General features: G+C 38.5%; 1 protein-coding gene across 1 annotated transcript in view; it reads right to left on the reverse strand.

The window, feature by feature from the left end:
* Positions 1–1,057: 1,057 nt before the first annotated feature.
* Positions 1,058–27,073, reverse strand: part of mapk1 (mitogen-activated protein kinase 1) — a 29,590-nt gene continuing 3,574 nt past the window's right edge. The window contains exons 2-9 of the mRNA XM_020640738.3: positions 11,613–11,795; positions 10,689–10,878; positions 10,223–10,339; positions 9,726–9,840; positions 9,124–9,255; positions 7,947–8,056; positions 7,649–7,777; positions 1,058–5,622 (exon numbers count right to left, since the gene is read on the reverse strand). Of these exons, the coding sequence (XP_020496394.1) occupies positions 7,661–7,777; positions 7,947–8,056; positions 9,124–9,255; positions 9,726–9,840; positions 10,223–10,339; positions 10,689–10,878; positions 11,613–11,795 (964 nt within the window). The 3' untranslated portion in view covers positions 1,058–5,622; positions 7,649–7,660. The remainder of the gene's footprint in view (positions 5,623–7,648; positions 7,778–7,946; positions 8,057–9,123; positions 9,256–9,725; positions 9,841–10,222; positions 10,340–10,688; positions 10,879–11,612; positions 11,796–27,073) is intronic.

The raw sequence follows: 27,073 nt of genomic DNA on the forward strand, positions 1-27,073 counted from the left end.
TAAATATCCATCTGAGGAAAATCAGGACTTGTAGTTTTTTTTTTTTTTGTGTGTGTGTGACGTCATCTGTAAAAAATGAGACTTCAGCATTTAATGTTCAACTCCTTACAGACACATTCATCATTTTCACAGCTTGATTTAAAAAAAAGTAATTGTGATACCGTTACACAGCATTGCCTTGTCCTTGGATTTCAATACCTTTAAAAGGAAGCGTAATAATGGGAGTTTACGTCATGTGATGACAGTGAGAACTTATCTCAGAAGGAAGCATTACAAACTTTGTTAGTGCACAGTAATAAGCTCATTTACTGAAGTGCTGTAATCAAACAATATTACATTTACAAAACTACACTTATTTATAATTTAATTGCTTTCATACTGAAATTACCAACAATTTTGAACAAGCCAATGATGTAATATTATGAACATAAAAATATAGTTCTTCCCCTTTGGGTGGTTCATGTGAACCAGCAATGAAATCAGCCTATCGTGGAACAGCTACAACTTTTCAGTGTGGTACACAAGTGCATCAATTATTATTTTCCAATGTTTTATTTTCTTCTGAGATCGTAGGAGATCGTGAAGTATTAGTACTTTTACTTTGGCAATTTGAGTTTACTTTGATGGAAAACAATTGTACCATTAGTGGAAAAAAAAAAGATCAGTAATATGGCAGCAGGAATAAACGTTCAAGTTTGTTGTGCAAAAACTTTCCTAACACAGACACGTTTCAGAACTATTGCAACAGAGGTCCTGACCTAGAAGTAGTCCAGCACATGTCCACATACTAAGATAAAGCAATGTTGTTTTAGCCAAACCCGAGATGTTGTTAAGTGAGCTGAAGAGATAAGATTCAGAATGTTTTCTCTTTTGGACATGACATGCTAAGATGCTAAATAAGCTAATCTAAAGGCTGCTTTCTCTAGATCCATATCTAGAATGCACTTTGTAATTCCTCACAATGAAGCCAATAAGTCCTTTTCCTGAAGTGTAAGACCATTCCCTTAAATGCTGAGAATGAAAACAAAGTGATAGACAAAAAAGGGCACACGTCAGGTTTTTTGGAGTAATACAGCATTTTTATTAAGAATTTTCACTCATTTCATTAAACACATTTATTTGTATACTGTGTCGCTCCTTGAAACTTTTATTTTGCACTCTTGTATGTACTGCAAGGATTGATGCAGACAGCAGGTATAGAAGTCGTCTCTAATGCTTACTGTTGTGAACATGCCAGTTGAAATGCGTCTCCAACAAAGAGACCTCAGAGATGTTAATGAAGGTACGATGTCTTTAATGAACGTCTATTTAAATGACATGACAGAGTTGCAAAACAGAAAAAAGAAAAGATAAGCATAAAAAAAAAAAAAAGATTTCTCTAGTGGCAGTCAGTCTTTGATAATAGCAAAGAAATGCCTTGTTCTGGTCAAATCCTTCAAACGACAGCAAAAAATAAACTGACCGATCATTTCAAACAGTTTCTATGGCAGGTCAAACAGGAACCTTTCAAATACAACCAAGGATCTTATTTTTTTAAATTTTTTTTATCTCTTTCAGAAATGTTTAACTACACAATTAAAGGTTTATACTGATCAAAACATACAGAGTGAAGGAGTTCCACTGGAGACAACTCAAACAAGATTAGTGTCTGATAGAAACATAACATTCATTTTACAATAAAAATATCTGCACAAAAACATCCAAAAAAGAAAAAAAAAAAGGTTCAAGGAAAAAAGGGTAACGCAAAAAATATAAATGTTTGCTTTTCATCTTTTCAATACAGTCACAAATCACACAGCTGTGGCAACAAATCTCTTTAAAATTTACAATAACTGAAAGATAAGGATATACCCGGCCATGATCCCGCCCAAACCCACAGACTTGATTGTGTTCATTTTCAAAGAGCGTATACTGCAATTACAACGGATTCCCGACTAAACAAAAGCTGCACATCAAAATCTTGGATATCAAGACTATCAAAAAAGGCACAAACAGACAGGTTGCACAAAGAACTCAGCAGAAGCTTTTTTTTTTATACAACTAATCCCAGTAAGGTTTTTAGTGCCCTAAATGTTAAAACTAACCCCCCCCCCCCCAAAGTCTATCTACAGGTAAGTCAAGTCCCGGCAGGCACCTCGGATTACAACGCCCATCCCAACTACTGTAGAAGCAAGTGCATTTAATCATCGTGTATGTGTGTGACAGACGGGAGGATACAGAGACGAGGAGGAGATCTATGAGTGTAAAAAAGGTTATTTCTTCTATGGAGGTTTGGTCTGTTTTCAAATGTCATCATCATCATCATAATGCGAGTTTAACGTAACTGACTGAAACAGGTCGATTTGATCCAAATATTTCATTTCATTGAAAAAGGTTTCATTAAAAACAGTGTTTCATTTCTCACTAATCAAACAGAAAGTGAAGATTTAGACAGTTTTTAAAAAAATGTTATCTACTGTGTAAAGTGAGTTGATTTTTAGTGATTTGTCTTAATTTAATTTATACTGAAATGTATGATCTTAAACTTGAATTTTCTTCTATGCTGACAGATTCTGGGTTCTTGAATGTTCATGTTCATATTGCCAACTGTGATTTGTTCTGTAGAATGCTGTCACAACTCTTATTTAGAATGATTTAATCGAAGTGGATCAATAAAACAAAAAGGAGAAAAAATTACTTCAGAAATTGATTAGATGATTGAATATAAATGAACCATTACAGATTCTGTCTTTTATCTGGGGAAAAATACTAAACATTTGCTGGTTACAGCTTGTCGTATGAGGAGTTCCTGTGTTTAAAATCACAGATAACTCTGGTTTTAAACTGGGGATGGGATTTAAAAAAAAGAGCGATCTTGTGAGCGATCTGGACATTTGTAATGAACAAGAAAGACAGAAATTATTATTTGTTGTAGCCCTGTTAAACATAGACTCTGAATTACTTACAATTAGTACCAAATTACATGTCTCTCACGAGGAAACCAGCTGGGAATGATAAGGATTTACAGAAAAATGATTCTTTTTTGTCATCAGGTTAGCTTTTCTTAAGTTAGGTACATGTAACGTCCTTAAATCCCAACTTGCTAACTTTCAGTGGTTTAAAGTCTCACTTGGCTGCAGTGATGTAGATGTGTAACTCATGGGTGTGTCAGTACATGGTGACATCACTGGGTGGGCGTGGTCAGAGGTGCAGCAGACTTACAGACTGACCCATTATGGCTTGAGAGTGTAACAGCAGAGCTTTAGTGCGCTCTGATAGCCCCTACTCGGTCTGAGTCGACATTAATCAGAAGTAAAAAAAAAAAAACACAACATGACGTTTAACTGGTTCTTTGGCTCTGTCCACTGTGATTGAATCTGACAGAGCATCTTGGCCCTCAGAGAAACATATGTTTCAAGGAGAACAAAAAGTTGAATTTAAGGTAAATAACATCTGACAGAAACATAAAGATCTTGAGCTTACAGCTTGGGCATTTTCTTTCCCACAAAACAACTGTTGAGGTTTTTTGGGAAGAATGTAAATCAACCTAAGCAGTCGATAGTTGTTCCAATTTGTCATTAAAATTTCAATTTGAAGTGCCAGCAGACAGATTTTAAAAACAATTGATTTAAATAAATGTTGACAGTATTGTACTTAAAGATGCTTTAATGTCTTAATAATACTGTTTTTTGTTCCATAATTCTATCAGCCAAGCATTAGTCAATGATGATGCTAGCCTAGGTGAACGATGTCTATTTGAGGCCCTGTTGTGTTCAACATGAAAAGACAGCTGTTGGATGCTGCAGTGATACTAAGATCAAGTTGTTTGATGAAGCTCAGGGCTTCTGGCTTCTCTGTTACAACATATAGAATCTTGAAAGTCATAAATCCTCGTCTTTAAAAAGAAAATGTGTAAATTCAACAGTCTTCATTTAGTAGTTACTGAAAAGGATTCAAAATAGGTTTTAACTTAAGCTCTGCTTTACATAAACTCTACTGCAGCTGTCTGGCTCACCCAATGATATGGCCTATGGATTAAACAGAAAACATGATGTGATACCTTTTGAGTATTATTTTTAACTCTTTCTCAGGTTGGGAAAAAACACATTTCTATGTTTTGCAATTGTAATAAATACAAACAGTTTATAGTTATTCTCCTATTTGCAACCACATGATGACTTCAGCATGCAGATGGAGCTTGGATGGAAACGGAAGGATGAGTGCTGAAGCTAAAGAAAGATAACAAAAAGCACCATGTGATTAGTTAACGTGATATACCACAAAAGGTGGAACACAAAGAGCCTGGGCGGCCTGGCGCGTGTGGCACTTTAACATGGTCGTCTTTGTATACCGAGCTTTTAACAGTCATGCAAAGGGCACAGTTTTTTTTGTTTTTTTTAAACAAGGCGAGAGATTAACAGAGACAGAAGAAAGAGAAACCATGAAACAGGACAAAGAAGGAGGCCTGGCAACATTTTTCTCCGGACACACAGGATCCAATCTGATCACTGAGTTCTTGTCCTGACACAGTTAATTGAACCTTTAAAGAACATATTTGACTGTACATACAGACTTGTATGAGATAAACAGACTTTTCCTTTTAGTTTCTTATGGCTAAGGCAGACACTGATAGGGAAACCTTTCAATTATACGCATTTATACACAAACTGACATCTTACTGAAGCCGGCAAGAAATGAAAACGGGCGTTTTTTACGTTTATAATACAGAGAAAAGAAAGGTTAGAAACTTATTTGTCTCACCTTCTATCTTCACTCCTGCCTTCATTATATGTTAAGACTCTTTGGGCTGTGTATATATATATTTATAATGATTTTTTTTATATTCATATGTATATATTTGCATTTGGGCTTTTGTATGTGTCAAGAATTAAAGTACAAGGTCTTGGTTAAACTATAGCTCCTCATCCACACCAAGTGACAGCTTGTGGCCTCGAAAGTATCTGGCTGATAATGTGATTTCATTGCATAAATCAATATGGGATTTTTTTTCTAAAGAGAGAATAAAGATCGAGACCAAGGTATCCCTTGTAACAGTGCGACAGAGGTTAGAAAATCTGAAAGACCTTTTAATTTAATGATGGATGATTCTCATAAGTAATCTTCTGTTGTTTGTGCAATGTAGGCAGAGTTATAACAACAACAGCGGCACTGAAAACACAACAGCTAATCTATCACTGCCATTCAACCAGACAGAGAAGGTCTAGAATAGGAATAGCCAGAGCCAAACGCCTTTGAGACACACGCACACACACGCACACACGCAACTTGTTTATCTTGGCTTGAAACACAAAATCACCCCACCCCCAAACTTTAAGCTGTGATGTGAATACCCCCCCTTCCTTCCTCTCCCCTACCCCTTCACCTCAGAGAGAGAGAGAGAGAGAGAGAGAGAAAAAGAAAAAGAAAGAGATACAGAGGATGATCGATTGATTGATTCCTGATGCCATTCCTGAGCAAAGTGGACTTGACGAGTGAGACCCAAGGAATCCAGGTGATGTGGACAACAGGGAGGGGGGGGGGGGGGGGGGGGGGGGAGAAAAAGAAGAAGAAAAAACCCATCACAGCAACAGTGTGGAGGCAGGGAGGAGCAGTGGCAACGCAGAAGCCAGTCCACAGAATCATCTGAAAAGGAGAAGCAGTGACCAGGTGATGAGCGGTCACAGATGTACTTTGGTTTTTAGTCATTTATTGAATTGACATACTAAGTATTTATTTTGTTGTATGTCAAGGGGCCTTCAGAGCTTAATGCACTGCAACTTCAGAAAACACTCGCAGATCCAATTTCTTCACCACTAGCACATGGATTTCATTGGCTACAACCTTATTGAGCTGCAAACGACTACTTGTTCGTCGATTTAAAGATACATTTACAGAAATGAACAGTAGTGAAATGTGATTTAAAAGAGTGAAAATACATTTGAAAGCTTTACAGAAATGGCAGAGTCGCTCTAATTTAGGAGAATTCACACTCTGTTTTTTTTCAGTGGACTCTTGTTATAGATCAAATGCTGCAGAAAGGAAACAGTAATTACATAGGCTGGCACAAAGTGGATTTTAGGCTATAAAATGTATCACTGACAGTTATTATTACAACAACAGGCCTGACAGGGAGCAGCTGGTGGTTTGCAAAGAACAGGAGGGGAAGGACACCACATCTAAGGAGTGTCATTAGTTCAAGAAATGATGACATTGTCTCCTATTGCTCCTTTCTTTCCTGGCCTTTTATGGCATCAGTTACTTCCATGTATTGATTGTTTAATGCTCCAGCAAACAAGGTTTTTTCTATTTTAAATTATTATATTAAGGTGTCTGTGTGGTGACATGATCTTGCATTCAACAACAGCAAAAATAACTTGCCATGTAAACGTTTTGAAGGTTTCCGTTTCCGTTTGTCAGATTTCAAGAAGTCACATTAAAACAGGAACATCTGCAACAGAGCCTGAAGTGTTTGGATGAACCAACAGCTCCCTTTACAGAACATCCCACTCCACTTAATGAGCGCTGTGACACATTCACTTCAATTGACAACACCTAAATGTACAATATGTAATATTTTATAACAATGTATATTCAAATATCTAAATTAATTAAAGATGGACTAAACCTATGTTTATGGGACACAGAGAATTCTTATGATGTCTTCTTTTTGTATTGATTGACGTACAAAATGGAATCGACGTGCTGTGCCTTTAAAGAACATTAACCAGCTTTGAAAATTGAAGGGACATTTTGGGTGCAGATATAATACCAGCATTAGGTCGTACCAGCTAAGATCTGTGCTGAGATTGGGTGTAAAAAATATATATTTTTAAGCCATATTATATATAAGACTCCTGAATAAAATGTAGTCTAAAACCTGCCAAGAGTCACTTACACATAACACCATGAATAGACATGACAAGAAGGTACTGAGGGATCCACAAAGAACTAAAAATATCTGTTCATTCTGGAAAAAAGATACCGGTAGGATGTTTCGGGTGAGTCAGCATATGAAGGATGTTTAGAAAGGTTCTATACGCCTGTTCTCAGATCCATTTTCTATGTGTTATTATTCCTTTAAATGTTAGGAGTAATTAAAGGAAACATTTGGTTACATTAATGTTTGTTCATAATGTCAGTTCATCCTCCAGAGCATGAACTAAACCTTCAAAACAAATCCAAGCACCACTGTCAGACTTTTAGACATTTTATTCACTGTTTTCCTTTAAAGGACAATTTTAGATGGATGGCTTTTAGAGTACTTTTGTCCTCATGAAGAGCCTCTTCTTCACACTCTACTAAAGTCAAATTCCAATCTATATTCCATGTGCTCCGGGTTCTTTACTTCAGCTCTTATGTGGTGAATTGTTAAATTTAGCTGGACTGAATCAGAAGTTTTTATAAGGCTGGAACACCACTCACTCCATGTTTTAAAGCTTCAAGTAGTTTTCCTGATGAACACTCAATGCTACTGTGTGTTTAAAGTGGTGGAGGTGGGACAGCGTTGAGGATCACCCTGATCTCTTTGACATTTAAAAGTTTCGAGACTTCGATGCAGCTGATGCTAACATTGTTATGTAATTTGTAGTTATGAACATTGGAACTGTGTGACTTTTTTTTTTCTTCTTCCAGGCTACAGTCTGCTTCTCTCTCTGAGATGTGGACTCACCTGTGTGAGACGTTAGGACCTAAAGCCGGGCTGGAAACGTGCAGTTTCATCAAAGATGAACCCCTTCAGTGTCTCTTTGGGTAGGTCATCCAGCTCCATGTCAAACTTGAAGGGGGCCTCAGCAACAGGCTACACCAAAGAGTAGAGAGGACATATAGTTGGAAATGTATAGTGGACCCTTTTGGAGTTGATCCCACAGAGACAATTAAATGTAAGGAACTCGGGAACATAAAAGATGCTATCTTGATTAGAAAATACTTATGTGTGACATCTTAACAGCCCAGGTGGAATGTCTCACCTCATCTGTGGGGTCGTAATATTGCTCCAGGTAGGGATGCGCCAGGGCCTCCTCCACCTCGATCCTCTTGTGAGGGTTAAAGGTCAACATCTTGTCCAACAGGTCCAGAGCTGCAGCAAGGATGAGCATGTTAAACATGGTGGAGACTTTTTTACAAATCTACAATGTTCACAGTAAGCTTTCTTTTCCACTGGTGGGCACTGTCACACCCAGCTTGCAGATTAAAGTTGCACCTCCTAACCCTCCAAACTCCTTAACCCTCTAATATAACAACGTTTTATATCTATCTTAAACGTTCCCTATACAATGTGGACAAGAAAGGTGTACTGCCCTACTGTGTAAAATGGGTCTAATCCAAGCTTGATTGAGTCAGAACTGTCAATATAAGTTGGATCCTTGTCTGTTTTCTTTCCCATGGATTGTCGTCCCTGCCCTTTATTCTTTATGTTGCTTTCTGATTGGTGCTTTAAAGACATGGTTCAAAGTCAGGAATCACACAGTGAGAATTTGGTTCTAAAATTCAGACACTGTTAACAAATGACCAGTAAATAGAGGTCTTCCTCCCATCAGCGGCTCACAATAGCCCACCATCAGACAGCATGAAGGGGTTTACAGTGGACATTTCAATACAAGCAGTAGTGACATTCATTTTGGGTCAAAAATCAGCTGGATGTCAGTCAGTAAGGATGAAATGATACAACATTTAAGTTAAAAACGGAAGCACCCACAAATCCGCTTACTTCTAGGCCTTATCCTGACTCCTGCTTTTCCTACATTTGATCATCATTTGGATTAATAATGCTCTAATATTTTGCTCGTAGTCACTGGTTTCTCCACTGGAAAAGATTTGCTGAGGAGTGTCTCCAACATATTCTGTGTTTCCAGTTGTTTCTTTCAGCGTGAGCTATTACCAGGAGGGTGCTTAGAATCCCACCACAAGAGCTGCAGTGACTACAAATTGATCGGTCAACAGTTTAACAACCCTGAACACTGCTCTGTTAAGTTTGACTGTTGTATTGACAATAAAGTGGATTATCTCTGCATAATCCAAATGTCCGGGAATCCTCTCAGGAAATCCTTCAGCAGCCAGAACTCTTATCTGCGATACAACTTCTCTAAATGAATCATATTCTAGATATTCAAAGACCAGTGGATGAGGAGATGTCCTGGTCCTGACCTTTGGGATCTGCGTTGGGGAAAAGGCGGTTCCAAGGCACTTTGCAGCGTGCGGGCAGTGACAAAAGATAGTTCCTGGCCTTAATGTTGATGATGCAGTTAAGATCCTCCTGACAAGGAGATCCCAGGATCCCTGAAGGGAGAAAAGAAGATTAGAAAGAGGATTAACAATGCCGATTAGAGACTAGAGTGCACTGTTCATGCCTCCGTTTCAATTCTTCATCTAAGAATGAAAGTTTTCTTGATTGTTTTCTGGCTAACAAAACGACGGCTGGGAGAAGCAACATGTGGTCTAGCATAAAATGAAGCTGATGTTACTGATAGGAGGTTGACATGTGGTTCAAGACTACAGATGTCTAATATTTTAGGCAGACAAAACCTGTTTTACAGTTTTTTAACAGACTCACATTTGCCTCAACTGAGAGGACAACATAAAGCAACTGATGCGCTCGACTATCGTTACTCAATTATTAACTGCAGCTTCAATGAAATTCATTTTACAATATCGAATAAGAAGAATTTCACTATTAACTAGATTTAAAAAAATCACAAGACTACAGCACCACACCACTCCAATAAAACAGTGCATTCTTAAGTTATTACCCAAAATGTGGTTAAGCTGATCCAAGTAGTGCTTTCCTGGAAAGATTGGCCTGTTGGACAACATCTCAGCCAGGATACAACCCACTGACCAGATGTCTATGGACTTGGTGTAGCCCTGAGAGAGGAATACAGATAGAAGAATTACACACTAACTTCTGTGACTAATCTTATTACTGTTTTCATTCATGCTATATGAATTGCTTTGTAAGACAAAGTCCATCAGTAAATATTTCCTACGTTTTTTATACTGTAGTCATCATTTTGTCTTTGTGCCCCTCCCTGTGTCTGTCTCTAACAGTGTGACTAAATAAGATTGCCTTCAAGATTCAGAAGGAAGGAAGATTAATGTTAGAGTTTTAGTTGTAATGTAACCTGAAGTTAAATAAAAGAAAGAGCTACTATAAGGTAAAAAAACAGCACTCCAGAGATATCGGCCCAGATGTATTGAATTCTGGAGGCTGTATGTTAAAATGCTCGAGTATCACATCAGCCTTCACCTTGGAGTTCAGCATGATCTCAGGTGCTCGGTACCACCGAGTGGCAACATACTCTGTTAGGAAACCAGTGTGATCGTGGTCAGGATCAGCCACACGAGCCAAACCAAAGTCACAGATCTGGAGAAAAAAATAAAAGACAACAACAGAGGATATCAGATCACAATAAGCTGCATGTTTCTTTGGGGAAATGGAAACTTAAAGGAGACTTAAAACAGTTAGAAAGACTGGACAACATTGCAGGAAAATACATAGACTGTGGCACATCTGCACACATCTATATCCAACAAGTGATGCTTCAGTGTAACAACAGCAGCATCTTAAGCTATATCTGTTTGCTAAATGGCAGTTAATAGTTGGATTCATCAAGATAGATGAACAATGCCCCCCCCTCCCTGCACAGGAACCACACACAGCACAGTGACTAATTATCAATTTGAATAGTTTGAGTGCCTCATTAAGAAACTACCTTGAGATCACAGGTGGTGTTGAGCAGAAGGTTGGAGGGCTTAAGGTCGCGGTGCAGGACGTTGGCAGAGTGGATGTACTTCAGTCCTCTGAGGATCTGGTAGAGGAAGTAGCAGATGTGGTCATTGCTCAGGTGTTGAGTCTTCAGAAGCTTGTACAGGTCTGTCTCCATGAGATCCTGGACAATATATCTGCATGGTGCTAGATTAAAGAAACTTTTTATAATAAAAATAAACAGTGACAGTTTCTACAGACTCGACAAGTTTGCTATAGTTGCTGCGGGGCTACAGTGAAGAGCGTCTCTGCCAAATAAATGGTGACAGGTGGTTATTATGTAATAAAAATACAACTGAGAAACAAGACTGAACCACAATTTCTATGTGAGACCAATCACTGGTAGCCCAAAGAAGCAATTTACACTGTCTATACAATCTATTAGCAATTAAAACTCAGTGGCAAACCGTCAAAAGCAAAACGATTAGTAACCTGAAGGCCATAAAGCAAAATCCTGATAGGTAAACAATAAATATAAGGTATACTTTATTAATCCCACGAGGGGAACTTTAATTATACACTCTGTTATTGAGACATGCTGCACAGATATAGGCTGAAACAGAAAAAAAGCACAAACAGGATCCTATGGTCATGCATTAATTAAAATTAAAATATGTCAGAGTGAGGGGGCTGCCCACAGCGAGCGCTCCTGTGCCTTGCTCAAGGGCACATCAGCAGTGCTCAGGCAGTGAACTGGCACCTTTCCAGCTACCAGAGCAATTTCCAGATTTGGTCCGCAACAGGACTTGAACTAGCAACCCCTCCGGTTCCCAACCCAGGTCCCTACAGACTGAGCTACTGCCGCCCCAAACATGAATATATGATGACATTCTCTAAATCATAAATGTGTCACAGGTGTGTTTAAGGATACACATCCTTCATCTGGTCGATGGTCGGTGTGCGGATGATATCGTTGATACCGATGATGTTCTCATGTTTGAAGCGCAGCAGGATTTTAATCTCTCTCAGGGTGCGTTGGCAGTACGTCTGGTGCTCAAAGGGGCTGATCTTCTTAATGGCCACACGGATCTTGTTGTCCCGGTCGTAGGCAGAGCTGAAGTTTTAGAAAACACAAAAGTCACCAGTTAGACTTCAAGGTTTGGAAAGCTAAACAACACATTTTTTATCTTGAAGACATTGTTTCAAGCCATAATAATACCCAGAAAAAGTGATACTTCAGTTTTAACTTCCTATTAGAAATGTTGTGGACAGAATCTTTACTGCAAAGAAGCCTGTTTTGCTGATACAGAAAGCTTGAGAAGCCTGATATCTCTTTACCAGCTGCCACGATGGCACTTTTTTTTGGGATAGGACACAAAGCTGTGCCTTGAGCTATATGACGCAGTTAATACAGATTGCTTAAGATACTAAGCATGATGACATTTCGCAGATTTGCTGATTGGCAGCTGCAGTAAGGGATTGTGGCCTGCAGCCTTTAAAATAAGAACAGAAAAAAATAGAAGCGTATATCTTGATGTGGTGACATAGTTTTGTTGATCAACAGCAGTAACACACTAACTTCAGTGACAAATGCAGCTTCACTTCTGTGGTTTTCAAGTGGAAAGCTTTTAATGCAAGGAAATAGGTGTTTGAATGATCAGTATCTTAAAAGGCAAAAACATACCTCTGATGGAAACACTAAGACTGCTGCTATGTGTGTTAAACAAACGAACAGGAATGTAGGAGTGAAACAAAACTCCCCAGCAATGATACCTGACCAGTTTAGCACAATGACACACAGCCCGGCTGAATCAGAGACTATTATAGGTCCAAAATACTGAAACTCAGCAGAGAGGATGCAGTGAAATTAAATCTGGAGACGCTGCACCTAATGCACCTAAAGTGTGCGGCACCATGCGGGAGCCAAAGAAACAATGAGCTTGCACTTCCTGATCAAGACAAACCTGATGCAACTCTGGTTTCCCACCCGTTCACTCCTGTAATGCACATTTTAACCTGACAGCAATTTGGAATTGTGACTATAAAAACATATATAAACATGAACATTGGCTTTATTAGACACATAGTTGTTTAAATGCATCCCTGACATACCATAAGAATTCATCTGATTCAGTATTAGTGGCAGCCATAGCTTTATTTTGCAATATTAATCTTTAATATCTAACAAAGAAAAGAACAATATTTACATGGCGTGTTTGCATGCATTGGATTCACAAGTGTTATGGATTGCTTTCAGTAAAGCCAGTTGCAGAGGAGGAGCAATAAGTGAATGTACCAAGTTCAGGAAGCGTGTGCCTGTGTTCACGTCACACATACTTCTCAGCAGAGGAGATTTAAGGTCAAAAGCCAGTCAAAGCTGAAACAAGGGCTGTAAGAGTCATAGGAAGGTTTTTCCCACAGTGTGATGAAATAGATAACAAATGTATCTACTTATTGACACTCTAAGCAGTCAGCATATAAAAAAAATTTCTCAAGGATTTTTCTTCTCAGGATGTTGCTTGTCATTTTTACTAATTTGCACCAACAAGTATCAACATGTTTAATGATCACTGACATAATTTGAGGTTTCCGGAATTTTTCTTTACACTGTGCACTTTTAAATTGTTTTCTTTCGAGCACTTGTGCTGAGAATGCCGTTTTCTAGCAGCTGTAAGGTTCAGGTGTGTGTAATGACTCTTGGGAGTAAAACAGAGTGATAATTACCTACGGCCATCAAGTGTTGGATTAGGATAATCATCTTAAAGACAACAATAACTGTTCTCCAAATTAAGCAAAGTGTGATAAAAAATAAGAGTAAGAGTTTCACATGTGGGGAAATGTTTAAATTTCTGAATGGCTGATTGTTGAATTCCACTTCTCCACCTTTTTCCAGGTACAGACTTGTTCACTGTTGACTTTCTTTCCACTGGCTGGTTCTATTTCCTCACCCTAATTCATCCGTAGATACTTTGAATCACAACCCAGTGAAGGCTAAACCGGCTAACTTCATCAATAAAATCTGTCATATCAATTATTTTCATCCAATCAACGGAATTGGTGCTACAAACTCATCCATGTTTTTAGCTCAAAATTTCAGTCCACAAGTTTGGAAGTCTTTAATTTATAAGCACGTTATAGTCTGGTTTTGGTACGCAGACTGGCCAGACATCTTAGCCTGTCAATAATACTATTGCTTTAAAGACAGAAAATCAGCATTGTTTAAAAATCAGTAGTGTCAGGTCACACCAGGTTAACAATCTGAAATGGCAAGAGAAATGTAATCAGTGCATCTCTACAAATTAAGAAAACTGACATAGTTGTGATTTCTTCAAGTTTCTCAGCTGCCTCATTTACATCTAGCCCAGTGTGATTATTTCTGTGCATTACAAACAACAGCAATGGCAGAAAAAACACCCACACAGTATGACAGAATAAGACAAGGAGTTGCTATGGTGAAGGTGGTGTAGAGACTGAAATATAAACACAAGTGTGCCAGCTTTCTGTGAGGGAAATATGAGTGACCTTCCTTTCCACTTGTGTGAGAGGAATGTGTGCATGCGTGTGGGAGGAAAAAGTCCTCCATGTAACTGTTGTACAACAGCAGATACCCTCATGTACAGAGAAGCAGGGGGCTGCTACAAGACTTACTCATGATGAGAGCTTGGATCTGATCCGGAGCACAGACAGATCGTCCCTTTTTTTTTTTTTTTTTTTTTTTTTTAGAACAATGGTACAGTAGCCTGCAAAGATTTTGTACACCATTTTTTCTCCTGCATTATGTAAACTCATAAGCACAAAGTGTTTGCAGTTCTATGCCATCATTATGTGCAAGCAAAATGCAACTTATCTGCAGATTGGAAACAATAAATGTAACTTGAGTCCCAGTTTAGTCATTCATAAGTAAAAATCACAAGGGGTTGACGTCATAATAATGACATTTACTGTACCTTTGTCTGTTTCATAAAACAAGCAATCTGAACATGGAACGCTGTCCTTTAGGAAAAAAAGAAAGACTACATTTGTATTCATCACAGTTACTGTATCATCCAACATCCTGGTACTTTTGGAGAAAAGGAGTTAACATTACCTGAAAAAGTTGAAAATGAAATCTCAGCATGTAAACTGCTGATTTGAAATCGATTCAGTGTTTTTGTGATTTGTTACAATATCACAATTTTTATAACTCCAATTAATAATCCCATAATGCTCAACGTTAATGACCAGTTTTCAGGATAAATATTTAATTGCTTGCTGTCGATCTTTTCCTTACCAGTTTTAATCAAAAATAAACAAACCCCAGTCTGCATGTGATGTTGCTGAAGGCACATGAGAGGCTGTCTTTGGTGCAGAAAAAGCGAAGCACATCTTTGCTCACTCTACATTTCATCATAACTTAATGAGGCAAGCCCATCAGTTCCTTTTCAGTGTGTCCAGGCGTGTAACAGAGGTAACTTTTTGAGGAAGTACAAAGTACACAGTGAGTGAGTGTGTAGTATTAATGTGCTTGCATCAGATTAGTGCGAGACCTAGCCTGTTGAGCTGCATCACGGTGTTCTCTGTGGCTAAATATGGTGCTTTCAGGACACCCAGAATTTCTGAAATCTAACTTTGAAAGCTTTGATTGAGTTTTTTTGGGTTCTCTGTCTGGAAGGAAGTAACACGTGGCCTACTCACAGCCAGCTGATGGCAGCACAGTCTTACACAGCTAAAAGTAGTTCTAGTGGTGAAACACAAATCTCACAGCTTGGATCAGATCACAGATTTTGGTGAAGGATCGGACCGTTTTTCAGATTTTAAATCCCTTAGTAAATAAAAAGTTTGCTGCAACCAGCAAAAACAGGGCTCTTCTTTCTGATATGAGCTTTGACAATGATGAACACGTATCCTTCACATACCGTTCATATAGCAAATTTTTGTTGGTCTGTGCACAGGCTGCTCCTGCAGCACGTGTTGTCTGAGACAGACAAAAAAAGAAATGAGGACCACGCAATTAGGGACTCATTTTCAGTTAAGGGATTTTGCGGCTGTACATTTATTTTACACATTGATGATACATTTTCCATCCATCTGCTGATCATATGCGGCCAAATCCAATCCAAAGCGGATCATAGATGAACTGTGATCCACTTCACTACTAGTAATTAAGGAAAGCTGCACAGTTGAGAGTTTGAGCCATTTTAGCCAACTTTATAACACTTGAGGATAAATGTAGCTATAAGAACTTTCATAGACATATTTCATAATGCAAAGACAATTGTCATTAAATGTGATGTCAGTATTAGATGTCTCGTACTTAACTCCCTGTGCATGTCTTAAAGAAGATGCTCAGGTTACAATGGGGGCTGCAGGCTCTGGTATGCAAGAGTGAATCTGTTCTGAGCTGCCTTTCCTGTTTCCTCTGCGTATGCATTGTTCTCTGAGCATGCTCAGTGCCCAGGAAGGAGCGCAGAGGGGAGGGGGGTTTAAGAGAGAGGAGGGGGATGTTCTGTTGCCAAGGAGATGAAAATACAAGGCTTTACAGTGCAGCTGCTGTGTTATGCAATAGGGCTGTTACCATGACGATGTTCAAGGGGTTGAGTTGAAGGAAGAAGGGGAGAAGTTCACTATGCTTAAGGGCAATGCGTACCGAGAAAGTGCAGATATGAACGTCCCTGTACACACTGCACAGACGTGGCAGAGTACAACGCTTTGCAGAGGATTTAAAGACGGCTCAAAGTGGAGAGACGGGTTTCAAACAGCACACAAAGGCCGGTGTGCAGTGAGGGAGTGTTACACATGGATACAGTAGGATTAAAGGGTCCTTGCATTATGCTATTTACAGTACATTCCTGTATTTGCATTAACTAATGTAGTGTGACACTGAGTCACCGTGCATTATTACTCATGTCTCTGAGTGTTCACTGTGTTAAAAGGAAATTCAATATCATCTTTACCCACACTTTCAATATAAGTTACCAAAGTAGAAAATATTCTTCTCATACCTCAAGTAAGAATAAAACACATTTGATGCCTTCATAGCTGTTTTTATTATTTATTTGTAAGAGTTACAAAAAAAAAATCTACACTTTATGTCTGTGGTTAATGTTCTTTACAGCTCAAGATATGTTTGAACAGTTGGCCTGTGGTGGTTCAAACTGATGACCCGCCTTGGTTTTTAGTTGGAAATTTATGTGGCAATGGTTGGCAAATGTTGCCATTGTGTTGTCCATTGAATATTTTGGGGATTTTGCGTTGCTGGTTACACAAATCATGGCCTTTAGGAATGTGAATTGGAAAGCTGCGTTGGTCACAAATCTGTAGCTTTAATGTTTCATGGATTATTCACATTTTGCTCTTGCATTTTATCGTTTCTTCCCCCCCTATTTCCAAAGCAATAATTTATTGTATATATTGATTTGTCTGCCACACAACAAAATAATCCCAGACCACACTCATTCATTTTGTTAAAGCACTCTTTCTACCTTTGATTTTTGTATTTGTGTTTCATTATTCTCCATTTTGGAGACCATCCGCCTTCGTTTTATCTTCAATGGAATCTGTATCTTATAGCTGACAAGCCTCATTTGTTGTCTCTGAGGTTCCAGTTGTAAAGCTTCAGGCTTTACTGACTATCGCCCACAAGAGCTCACACAATATGGCCGTATTAGCCGAGTGAAGAAAAAAAAAGAGGATTTGTAGTATTGGGGGTCTTCAGAGTGTTAAACTCACACTTTGAGGACACAATGTGCATTTGCTGTGTTGCTAACCAGAATGCACTTCCTGCTTCTGTTGACCTCAATAACCTGTTTTGTGTCAGGTGTTAGGTGTTTGTGTTTACAAGAGCTTCTCTCTGAAGCTTTGATTGCTTAAAAAGGAGTCCAATATGGTAAACTAGCTCTGTGAAGAACCGGAAACATGTCATAGTTTTTTATCTCTGTGAAAGGAAAGCATTGATGCGCACCTAGCAACCTTAATACCAGCCAATCTTAAATGCAACCAACATGGGAAGGGCTTTACTGGAGCGATTTTATGTCCTCTTCTCTTCAGCTAACAAGAAAGACACATCTTAAAAAAGTCTGAAAAGCTCTAGACATTATTCACTATGTAAATGTTGAGTTGAGCGGTATAATAAGCAAATCTAATTGTAAAATTGCAAATACTGAACAAAAAGAGCACTTATTCTTAGCAAAGAAAGTGAAGAAACTTTGAGGAAGTGACTTTGATGAAGCAACATTTCCCTCCTTGCATAGTGCACTCGTTTGTCTGCAGTGTTTTACAGCTGAGGTGGGCCAGTCACGCCTACAACATATAACAACTCTACAGACATCATAAAAAAAATGTGTAGACTTAAATGAAACAAAACAAAACATTAACTACAAGAGGCTGTGAGGACTGGAAACTTTTCTGTAAGGAGAAACACCACGTGTTTGAAGTGTGGGTCCACATTGTGTTTGTCTGTGCTGATGAAAGTGTGATGGTTTGACACTGTTCCACCGATCAACAGATTTAAGGTTCTAGTAAAAAACACAAAAGACTTAGAGGAGAAATGAATACTGCTGTGATTACCACACTAATATTTAAGTATTTTTTTCAATCTTATCCATCAAATATTTATGAGGAAGTTAACAACACTATTAACCACGGCATAAAATGTCATGGTTAATTAATCGTAAAGGCCGCTCTACAGGGCGTTCTCATGCCTCTCAGATCTTTGGCACAACCTGCACGGAACAAAAACAAATTGACACCAGGCTGCTGCACCAGATTTATCATCTGTGCTTATCAGGATTTAGCTATGCTACATTAGCTTTACTATGGTGGAGAGACACTGCAGCGAAGCTTTGTATCGACCGAAGAAACGGGTGAAGTCGGCAGTGTGGGGGCATTTCAGGTACACCAAGAATGACCAGCGAGTAATCCAAGACGATGGAGTCTCAGTCTGCTAAACCTGTCTGAGAAAAGATTCAGCTAAAGTTTCAAACACATCAAACTCGATGCAGCATCTGTGAGATCAGATCACCATCCAGCACTATACATCAAAGTAAAGCGTAATAACTGAATCATGTTATTGGAAAGTTACCTGACGAAACATTGAGTGGTTGGGAATCAAATATAAACGTGTCTCTCACAATGAAAAGCGTAGCGGTGAAAGGTTGGCTTCAGTGTAACGTCAGCGAACTGCAGATACTGTGCACGTCGTTCCAAGAAAGAAAAATAGGCCGCTGAAGTGCTTCAGTTAGTGACCGTTTAACATTTCTTGCTCTCTTCTGTGTGGAGTAAACACTCTGCATGCATTGTAAGTTAATTTAACCAGAGTAAAACACTAACTTCACATCAGGAGACTTCCAGCACTAAAGCCTAGACTTAATTTATTATTACCATTACGTTATTAATAACACTGCATAAGAGATGTTGATTTTATTTTATTTCATTTCAACTAAAACTTCAATCGACAATAAAAAAAAGGCATGTTTTAGCTTTTATTAGGCATTTAAGACAGTTAACAAGACTTCAATTAATTACCGACATTAGGGGAATAAAACTCCCCTAGGGGATCAATTAAGTCAATCAAAGTGTTGTATTAATTCTAATGCTTAAAGTATTACCTTGTAATTATTAAAAATCTACTTAAATTATTATTTCATCAGTTGTTCTTCCTTGTTTATGTTAATTATTTTGAACTGTATTTTTGATCACTGTTATTTCTACTTCAAAAAGGCAGCTAACTTTCACATTCCTAAATAATACCCATGGGATTATTTACATGAGTAAACATGAATTTAAAAAATGATAACCATAGCACTGAGATTATTTCTCAGACTGTAATCGTACCATAAAAACCTATATTCGTTGCTTCTCTTGTTTGGAGTCTATAATTAATGTAATTATTGTTGAGTAACTTGTGAATCATCCTCCGTCATCAAATGTCTGTCAAAATCAGAGAACTTTGGTTTTAATTTCTTATTTTATAACTTTCTTATTTCTATTTTATAACAAAACTGCAAATAATGTTTGCATTTTTATTTTAGTTATCAACAATATTTAAGCCAACTGGGCAACATCAGGCAAAAAAGTGAATCAATATTATTTTCTTGGTTTGAATTGCCGTCTTGTTTGGTTTTGACTCATTCCTACTGAGCAGACTCGTGCTCAATCCACCCTGTTTACCGATTGTAAAATGTGCCCTGTATAGAGCGCCACAGGAATGAGTCCTAAAACCCGGATGTAAGTTAGCATTTGAGCGCCATGGGGTCTAACATCTAAAGGTCAATGGGGATTTTGAATGGGTTTGTGGTTAGACGCCTGAAATAAGTCATATGGTTTGTTCTCTATTGTTGTCAGATAGTCTAAATGAAGTTTGAGCCATTTCACTTTTCTGATTCTTTCAGGTGGTCAAAGCATTACACAACAGGCTGAACAGGTTCCACACTGCAGGCTACAAACAGAAAACCTGGATTATTTTATAATTTATAAAGCTCTACCTATTTGACATGTTCACTTTTGTTCTTAGTCTGTCTGATTCTCTAGTACTTTGACACAGCACATAACTTCAGATTGCATATCAGTCAGTAAACTTCAGCCTGCTGAATAACTGCTAAGAGAAACATGGTGTGTAAATAGCAGCTGTGTCCACTGTTAGAGGCTCTTAAATGGCCTCTTTGTGCAACCTTGACAGGTATGTCAACTCGGCCTGATACATCAGTGAATAAAGATTTATTTTAGTGTAAACATAAACATTTGCTGATTGTGGCCTATCAGTGGTGAGTAACTCACCCAGAGAGGAACACTGTAAATACTGTTCGTCTAATGGGAAGAAGAAGTCCTCCTACTTAAAGCGCTTATCTTTATTTTTTATTTCTCAGCCTATAAGCACTCAGCCACTCCTGGAAATAACTGCTGTTGACTGTCTAGATCTCGTGGACCTTTGTATCTCTGTTTGAGCTTGTTATCAGTAAGGTCCTCGTAGATTTTATAGCCAGTGGAGTCTCTACTTTCACAAAGGTGCAGTCATTTTTATTTTACATATATACAGTATATAACTCTGTCACATAAATGAAGTGCTATGTTGTACCAATAAATAAGGACACCAATTTAAAATGGGCCAATATATCAACTTTCTTCTCTTTTGTTGTGCTAATAAATAACAGCCAAACCAAAAATCTGATTGAAGCATCTCAAATGTTATATTTGCAGTTCTTTTTTTTAAAGAATTTGATTAAGAGGCGCACATTGAACAGCTGGTAATCTCTATTCACAGATTGTACATAGAAATGTTGAATCTGTACACAGGGGAGTGGATTGTCAGTATTGGAATTGCTCTGGTTTCAATTTGTAGTACATTTGTAGTCCAAGCTGTAGTGACCAGTTATGTGGTAGCAGGCATTGGTGTATAGAGGAGAAACAGTCGAGCTAATGGCATACCAGCTCCAATCAGCCATAATATAACGTTGATATATTGACCTGAACAGATATCTGGATACAATTCCGGCTTAAATGTTTCTTGCATCACAGCGTCTCCATTTGCAACATAAAAATTGAAGACAAGATCATAAAGATACTTTGACTTGAGCCACTAATCTGCTTGACACTGTATCCCAACAGCCAATCAGCATTCAGCAGGTAGCTCTGATTTTCGGGCTACCTGAAACACTTCAGAAGTAAATGATCCGTCCTCCATTCAACAAAACAAGCTAACAAGCTATTGTTATTTTCTTCTGCTCTTGAGGACAGACCTGACAAGGCGTGCATGTTTACTTTTTACAAATCTGCATCACAATTATTCTGTTTCACTTAATCTCTCAAGTTAATCATTAGAAAACAATCAGGTTCATACTAGGGATGGGAATTTACAGTGATCCCTGTACCCGATTACTCGAATTACCTAATGAACAAGTACTTGAGTACCCTCAGATCTAAATTTTTTTTTATTTTTTTTAACTGAAAACAAAAAAAAGGTCTGTCGGACACGGACCTCCCGGACCGGAATTGTAGACTTTATGCCTGTAAAATGACATAAACATCCAATATTTAAACATAAGTATAAATAAATAACCAACAGCAGAAAGCAATTTCAATTTCAACGACGTCGCTAACAACGACGTGTGCTAACAGGGCTAACAAATTACGTGATGCGAGACTTGTTTTCTGTCTCCGCTGTTTTCTCCTTTTGCTTTAAGCGCATGTGGTTAAGCATCGAACTAGTATTTCTATGTGTGGTATGCAAGTTTAACGCCACATATCTTGCACTGCACATTAACTTCATCGTTTTTGTCGAAGTACTTCCAGACATCACTTTTCTTGACTGACATGTCGCAGGCTGCCGTAAAACAGTTGTTTTTGCTGAAATCTGGCTCGGTGTGTACTAAAGCTGAAGCTGTGGCCGGAGAAGTCATACGTTTGTATCCCGTTAATTATTTTCCTACCTAGTATATTCAGTTAGGCGAAAACAAAAAGCTGGGTCACACATGTAACGCTGTATGAGTTCAAGTTTTGTAGCCAAAAGCAGCGCTTGCACAGGTGCGCGAGTAGCGAAATGTTACTCAAATAATGGGGTCAACGGCGAGTACACCCATCCCTAGTTCATACCACTAGGAAAAAGCCGCTGTGTAACATATTATCAATTATTGAACTGAACTGAGACCCAACAGACGAACAGGCGCTATCCAGGGATGTTAGGGCCAGCTACTGACCAGAAGATTTTCAGGATGTGCGGGTGTGATCAGTGATCAGTCTGTCCTCTCAAATATATCCAAATCTGTGCAGATCTTCAGATTCATGCCATGCACAAGTACAGCAACAAATACATACAAGTACAAAGGATCTGCTTGCGTTGCCCCTCCAAATCCAGTTATCCATGACAGACACACACTGCGCTGAAAAGCGCTCTTATTACATCCCTTCCAGTAAATGCACTCCTTCTTTATGGAGCAAGATGAACAGATCACCAAGTGAGCTGGTCACATAAACTGGCTGCAGAGTAGGGCTTTGCAACTAGTTGCAATTCCATTGTTGTCGCAATATGAGCAGTTGCATCGCAAAGGTCAGAATTTATCACAGAAAATATAAAATAATATTTTATGCAATCTGACTTAGCATGTGTGTTTTTTACTCATTGAATTGAGCCCTGGGTATAATATCCATGCACTCACACCATTCTTCAGTTAAATGAAACTCAAGCTAGATATCAGCAATCCTCAGAATTTGGAGAGAAAGGTTGCAAACATATGTATTGTCCAAGAACGAAGAACAGCAGATAAACATAAAAACTTAGTTATTAATTATACTGTGCACTACTTAGTTATTGTTTATCATTATTTCAATATTCAACAATGCCACTGCAGCAGTGCACATCGTATATATTTTCTTAAATCGTGCAGGCCTACTGAAGACAAACATGCACAAAGCTGATCAGAATAAAAAAAGTACCGGTAATTGCATGGAGAAAACAACTCACTGAGTTTGTCAGATATGTTTATCATTAATGCTTGTGGCTCTCCAGTTGCACGACTTCACTTAAAAGATGAGTCAATAACTGCAGTGCTCATCATGATAGCACTCATGTACATATTTCCATGCAACTTCAATTCCGACAAACAGACTTTGATAGAAAAATGAGAGGAAGAGATGACATCAAAGCCATCTGACCACTTCTGCACATTTTGGTTTGCATAACATCACCATCCTTTCTAAACCCTAATTTCTTGAGATGTAACGTAATCAAAAGGGTTTGTGCTCATAAGAACAAGTCCATTTCCTGTTAAATATATGGATGCAACACATGAAAGGCCTTCATGCAGCAGCAGTTTAGTGACTGAATGATTCCACCAGGCCCTGATGATGATGAACATTCAATATCTGCTTTGGTGCAACAAGCAGAAGAGTGCGTGAATCTTCTGCTTGTTTGTTGAAGCAGAAGGCGTCATGCTCGTCTCTGCAGGCGTAATCACCCAAATTACATCTCCTTGTGAATTGCACAACAGGATTTCAGAGTGTCAAGGCTCTCATTCCTCTCCCTCACTCTCCCATTGGCTGTGTAGTGGTGGTACTGATGTCACAGGCAGAGAGGTTGCCATGGAGATGGGCGCCACAGTGGCATTTCAAGAGGACGGCTCATGGCAGAATGAAGCAAAGCATCAGCAAAGGCTGGGAATCAGACGGGTCAAGGATCCCAGATCAAGATTAAACTGAGTCATTGGAGGGAGGAAGAGACTGACAAAGACATTTAACTTAGGATTTATGATTCAATGTTTACTAGACTAGGAATGTGTTAAATAGCTTTGAAATGTGTGCAAATACCAAGAAAAGGGTACTTTGTGGCAAACCCTGTATTTCTAGGCAAGTGATTACATCGATAAAAGATTATTCCGATAAATCTGACAAAAACGTCCTGTAGAGTTTGTCTCAGCTCTACAAGTGTTCACGGTTAATTGAAACCTTCATGGCATACAACTTCTCAGAATTCAAGACTTAACCTGTTTTCTCTGATTTTGTAAAACATTCTTTTTACACTTTTTGGTTGTGAAATTACAAAAATCTAAAAAAGATAATTCATTTTCTATTTATTTGTTCCCATAACTTCACCTTCATCTTCATACAATCTATCAAAGATAAGGTTAAACAATTAAGTTTATGCAAATAAGAGGCTAACCCACTGTTCTCATGAACATGGGATGAAAACTGACTAACAAACACAAGAGTTGTGAGATATTGAACTTGCCATAAACACAAGCTACTTCAGGTCAATTCCCCCATGTTCCCACTGTTGTTGTGGGCAGGTTGAAGAGGTAGAGTACACCACGGCAGCCTCCGAATATCATCACAGAGGGGGTTACAGTATCTCATGATTGTGTAAGCAGACGGTGAGCACAAACTGAGGATCGAGTTAAGAGGCTCAGCCACTAGACGACCCCGACATAAAAAGCCTTTGCATCAACAAGAGGCTGTTGTAAACAGAAATAGGCACAGTCTGAAAATGACACAGCATGCAGCACAGTCAGCCAGCCTCTTAGCTTTTGGTCAAACAGTAATACAAAGTCTCAACTGAGTATCACAAATACCCATTACAGACCTTTATAGGAGTTGTATTTTTTTAAAGGCAACAACAAACATTAAAGAAGTGTTGACTTATTCTTAGTCCCACATATATTATCTAAACTATTTACATTCAAAAAAAGTTAATTAACATAGTTTGACTACAATTTGATATCTACACTTACGAGTGGTAACAGAAATAAGATTCACTAAAAAAGAAACTGCTTGTTGATGAAAAGGATGAGAGAAAAAGATCTGCTGCACACTTGTTCAAATACCACAAAAAGTATTAATTTAATCAAACAAATGATCCCATGAAGAAGACCTCTGGTCCAAACGTTGTAATTAAATAGATCCTTCTTGTTGCATTTGAGCAGCCTGTCTCCTTCTCTCTGCTGTTTTAGTACTGCACTGCACCTACTTGATGTGTGTATAACTAGCCTCTTTTTCTAATAAAAGAAAAAAGGATGCCATCATGAAAAAAAGCACTAACAATTCTACCTTTTTTCTCCTGGTCTTTTATTAACTTCATTAATCGATGTTTAGCTTTGAACATGTTGCTACAGGCTCTGTATGCATTGTGCATGAGCAAGTTTGCATTGGTATTATTTTGAGGTGCTTACATGGCTGTTTCTTTTGTACTCTGTTATGTAACATACATTATGTGTAGAAAGAAAGGTAGAGATGTCTAAGAGCATCTCTGCAGAAGTATCGCTCCAGCCCAGATGCACCGATGGAGAAAATCACGGCAGATAACGATGTTTGAAATAAGAAGTACGATACACCGATTGTCAATTCCAATACCGATGTTTGTTTCATGACTTCTTTTGGTATAATACTCCCACAATGCCAACATTTTAAAACAAGTCAGAGTTAGTTCAACAGGTGACTTCATCTGCCCATTAAAAAACCTCTTCTCTGAGGCAGTAGGTGTACTATGTCAGTATTTAATTGATTTGGTGGAACAAATAAACTTTGGCTAGTGACATCGGCTCATGCCGAATCATTTGCCGATATGCTGATGTCTGGCAACAGGGCCAAATCAGCTGATGCTGATGTTCTCTACTCCAGCCTTAGGAATAACAAATCACCAAGCCACCGGCTTGTAAAATTGTGAAACATTCCCACGTTATCACAACATAACTTCTTGTATAGTTTTCAAATCAGAGTTAACATTGTGATTATGCATAACATCAGCACAATTAAATATGATCTTAAGGCTGTCTTGATTGTTGCGTAATGAATGTTGAATGCAGCCAAAAGGAAATGGTAACACTAGTACGATGGTGCAATACAACCGCAAAGAAACCTGATAAAGAAGAAGGCTGCATGCCTTTCTCTGGCTGCTGCACAACAAAGCATCATGACCAACAGACTCAAAACTACAGGTTTCAAAAAGAACAAAACGAGACAAGTGCAAGGAGGCTGACACGTCGCCCACTCCAACTGCCTCGTAGCATGCCACAAATACAGAAACAACACTACAGTAAAGAGGACTGTTTGTATAGCCTCTGTGGTGGTAAAAAGGATCGGTGGATACAGTCATTTAAAAGCTGTAAGAGTAAAAACAGTCAGTAGCCAAAAAAGTAAGGAACCAAAGTTTCTCCTTGGAACACCAGTGAACATGTTCAACACAGCTCTCAGGATTAGTTGGGGTTGTAAAAAGAAAAACTGTTGTGTTAATGGATACAAAAGTTTGAGAGGAGCTGTCGTTTTACCAGACAAAGAGATTTTGGATTTACTGGAAGTCAAAACAAATACAATCCCAGTCCTGGAAACCTTAGTCACGCATGATCCACCTGCCTGGGCCTGTAGCTCTAATTTATCATTACTGATATATCAGGACACAAGTGTCTTCTTTTTACTCATTCATAGTTGGTATTTCTGTTTCCTGTAGTTATAGGGATTCTCACTTCAAAAATAGTGTTACCCTGTTGTTTGTTTTCTTTTTAATTTAATGCACATCATCTCTGACCTACAAGACACAGTTCAAACTGCTATTCACATGAGCCAAACAAATGGATTAAAACATACCAAGTTGGCATTTCAGGTCACAACTTGCTTCCTTCAAATGAACTCCCAACAATTATTAAGTTTTCCTGCAGATAGGATTAACTAAAGCAAGGAGTCGACGGGCAGAGCAAATATTCATACATGGCATGCAACATTAGAAAAGTAAAACACTTGTTGGAATGCAGACGCCCTGATGGCTGTGATGGATCAGAAGATAAGGAAAGAGTTCAGTTTACAGAAACTGAAATGTTATTGGGAGAAAGTTCAGAGATTAAACGGTCACAGTTCGACCCACACAGTTCCACTGATGAACTCTGGAGGTGTCGTGTATCTTTAAAAACAAATCCTACAAGTTACCATGAGTGAAGA

The sequence above is a fragment of the Labrus bergylta genome, chromosome 2 (assembly GCF_963930695.1).
Source record: "Labrus bergylta chromosome 2, fLabBer1.1, whole genome shotgun sequence".
Taxonomy (NCBI): Eukaryota; Metazoa; Chordata; class Actinopteri; order Labriformes; family Labridae; genus Labrus; species Labrus bergylta.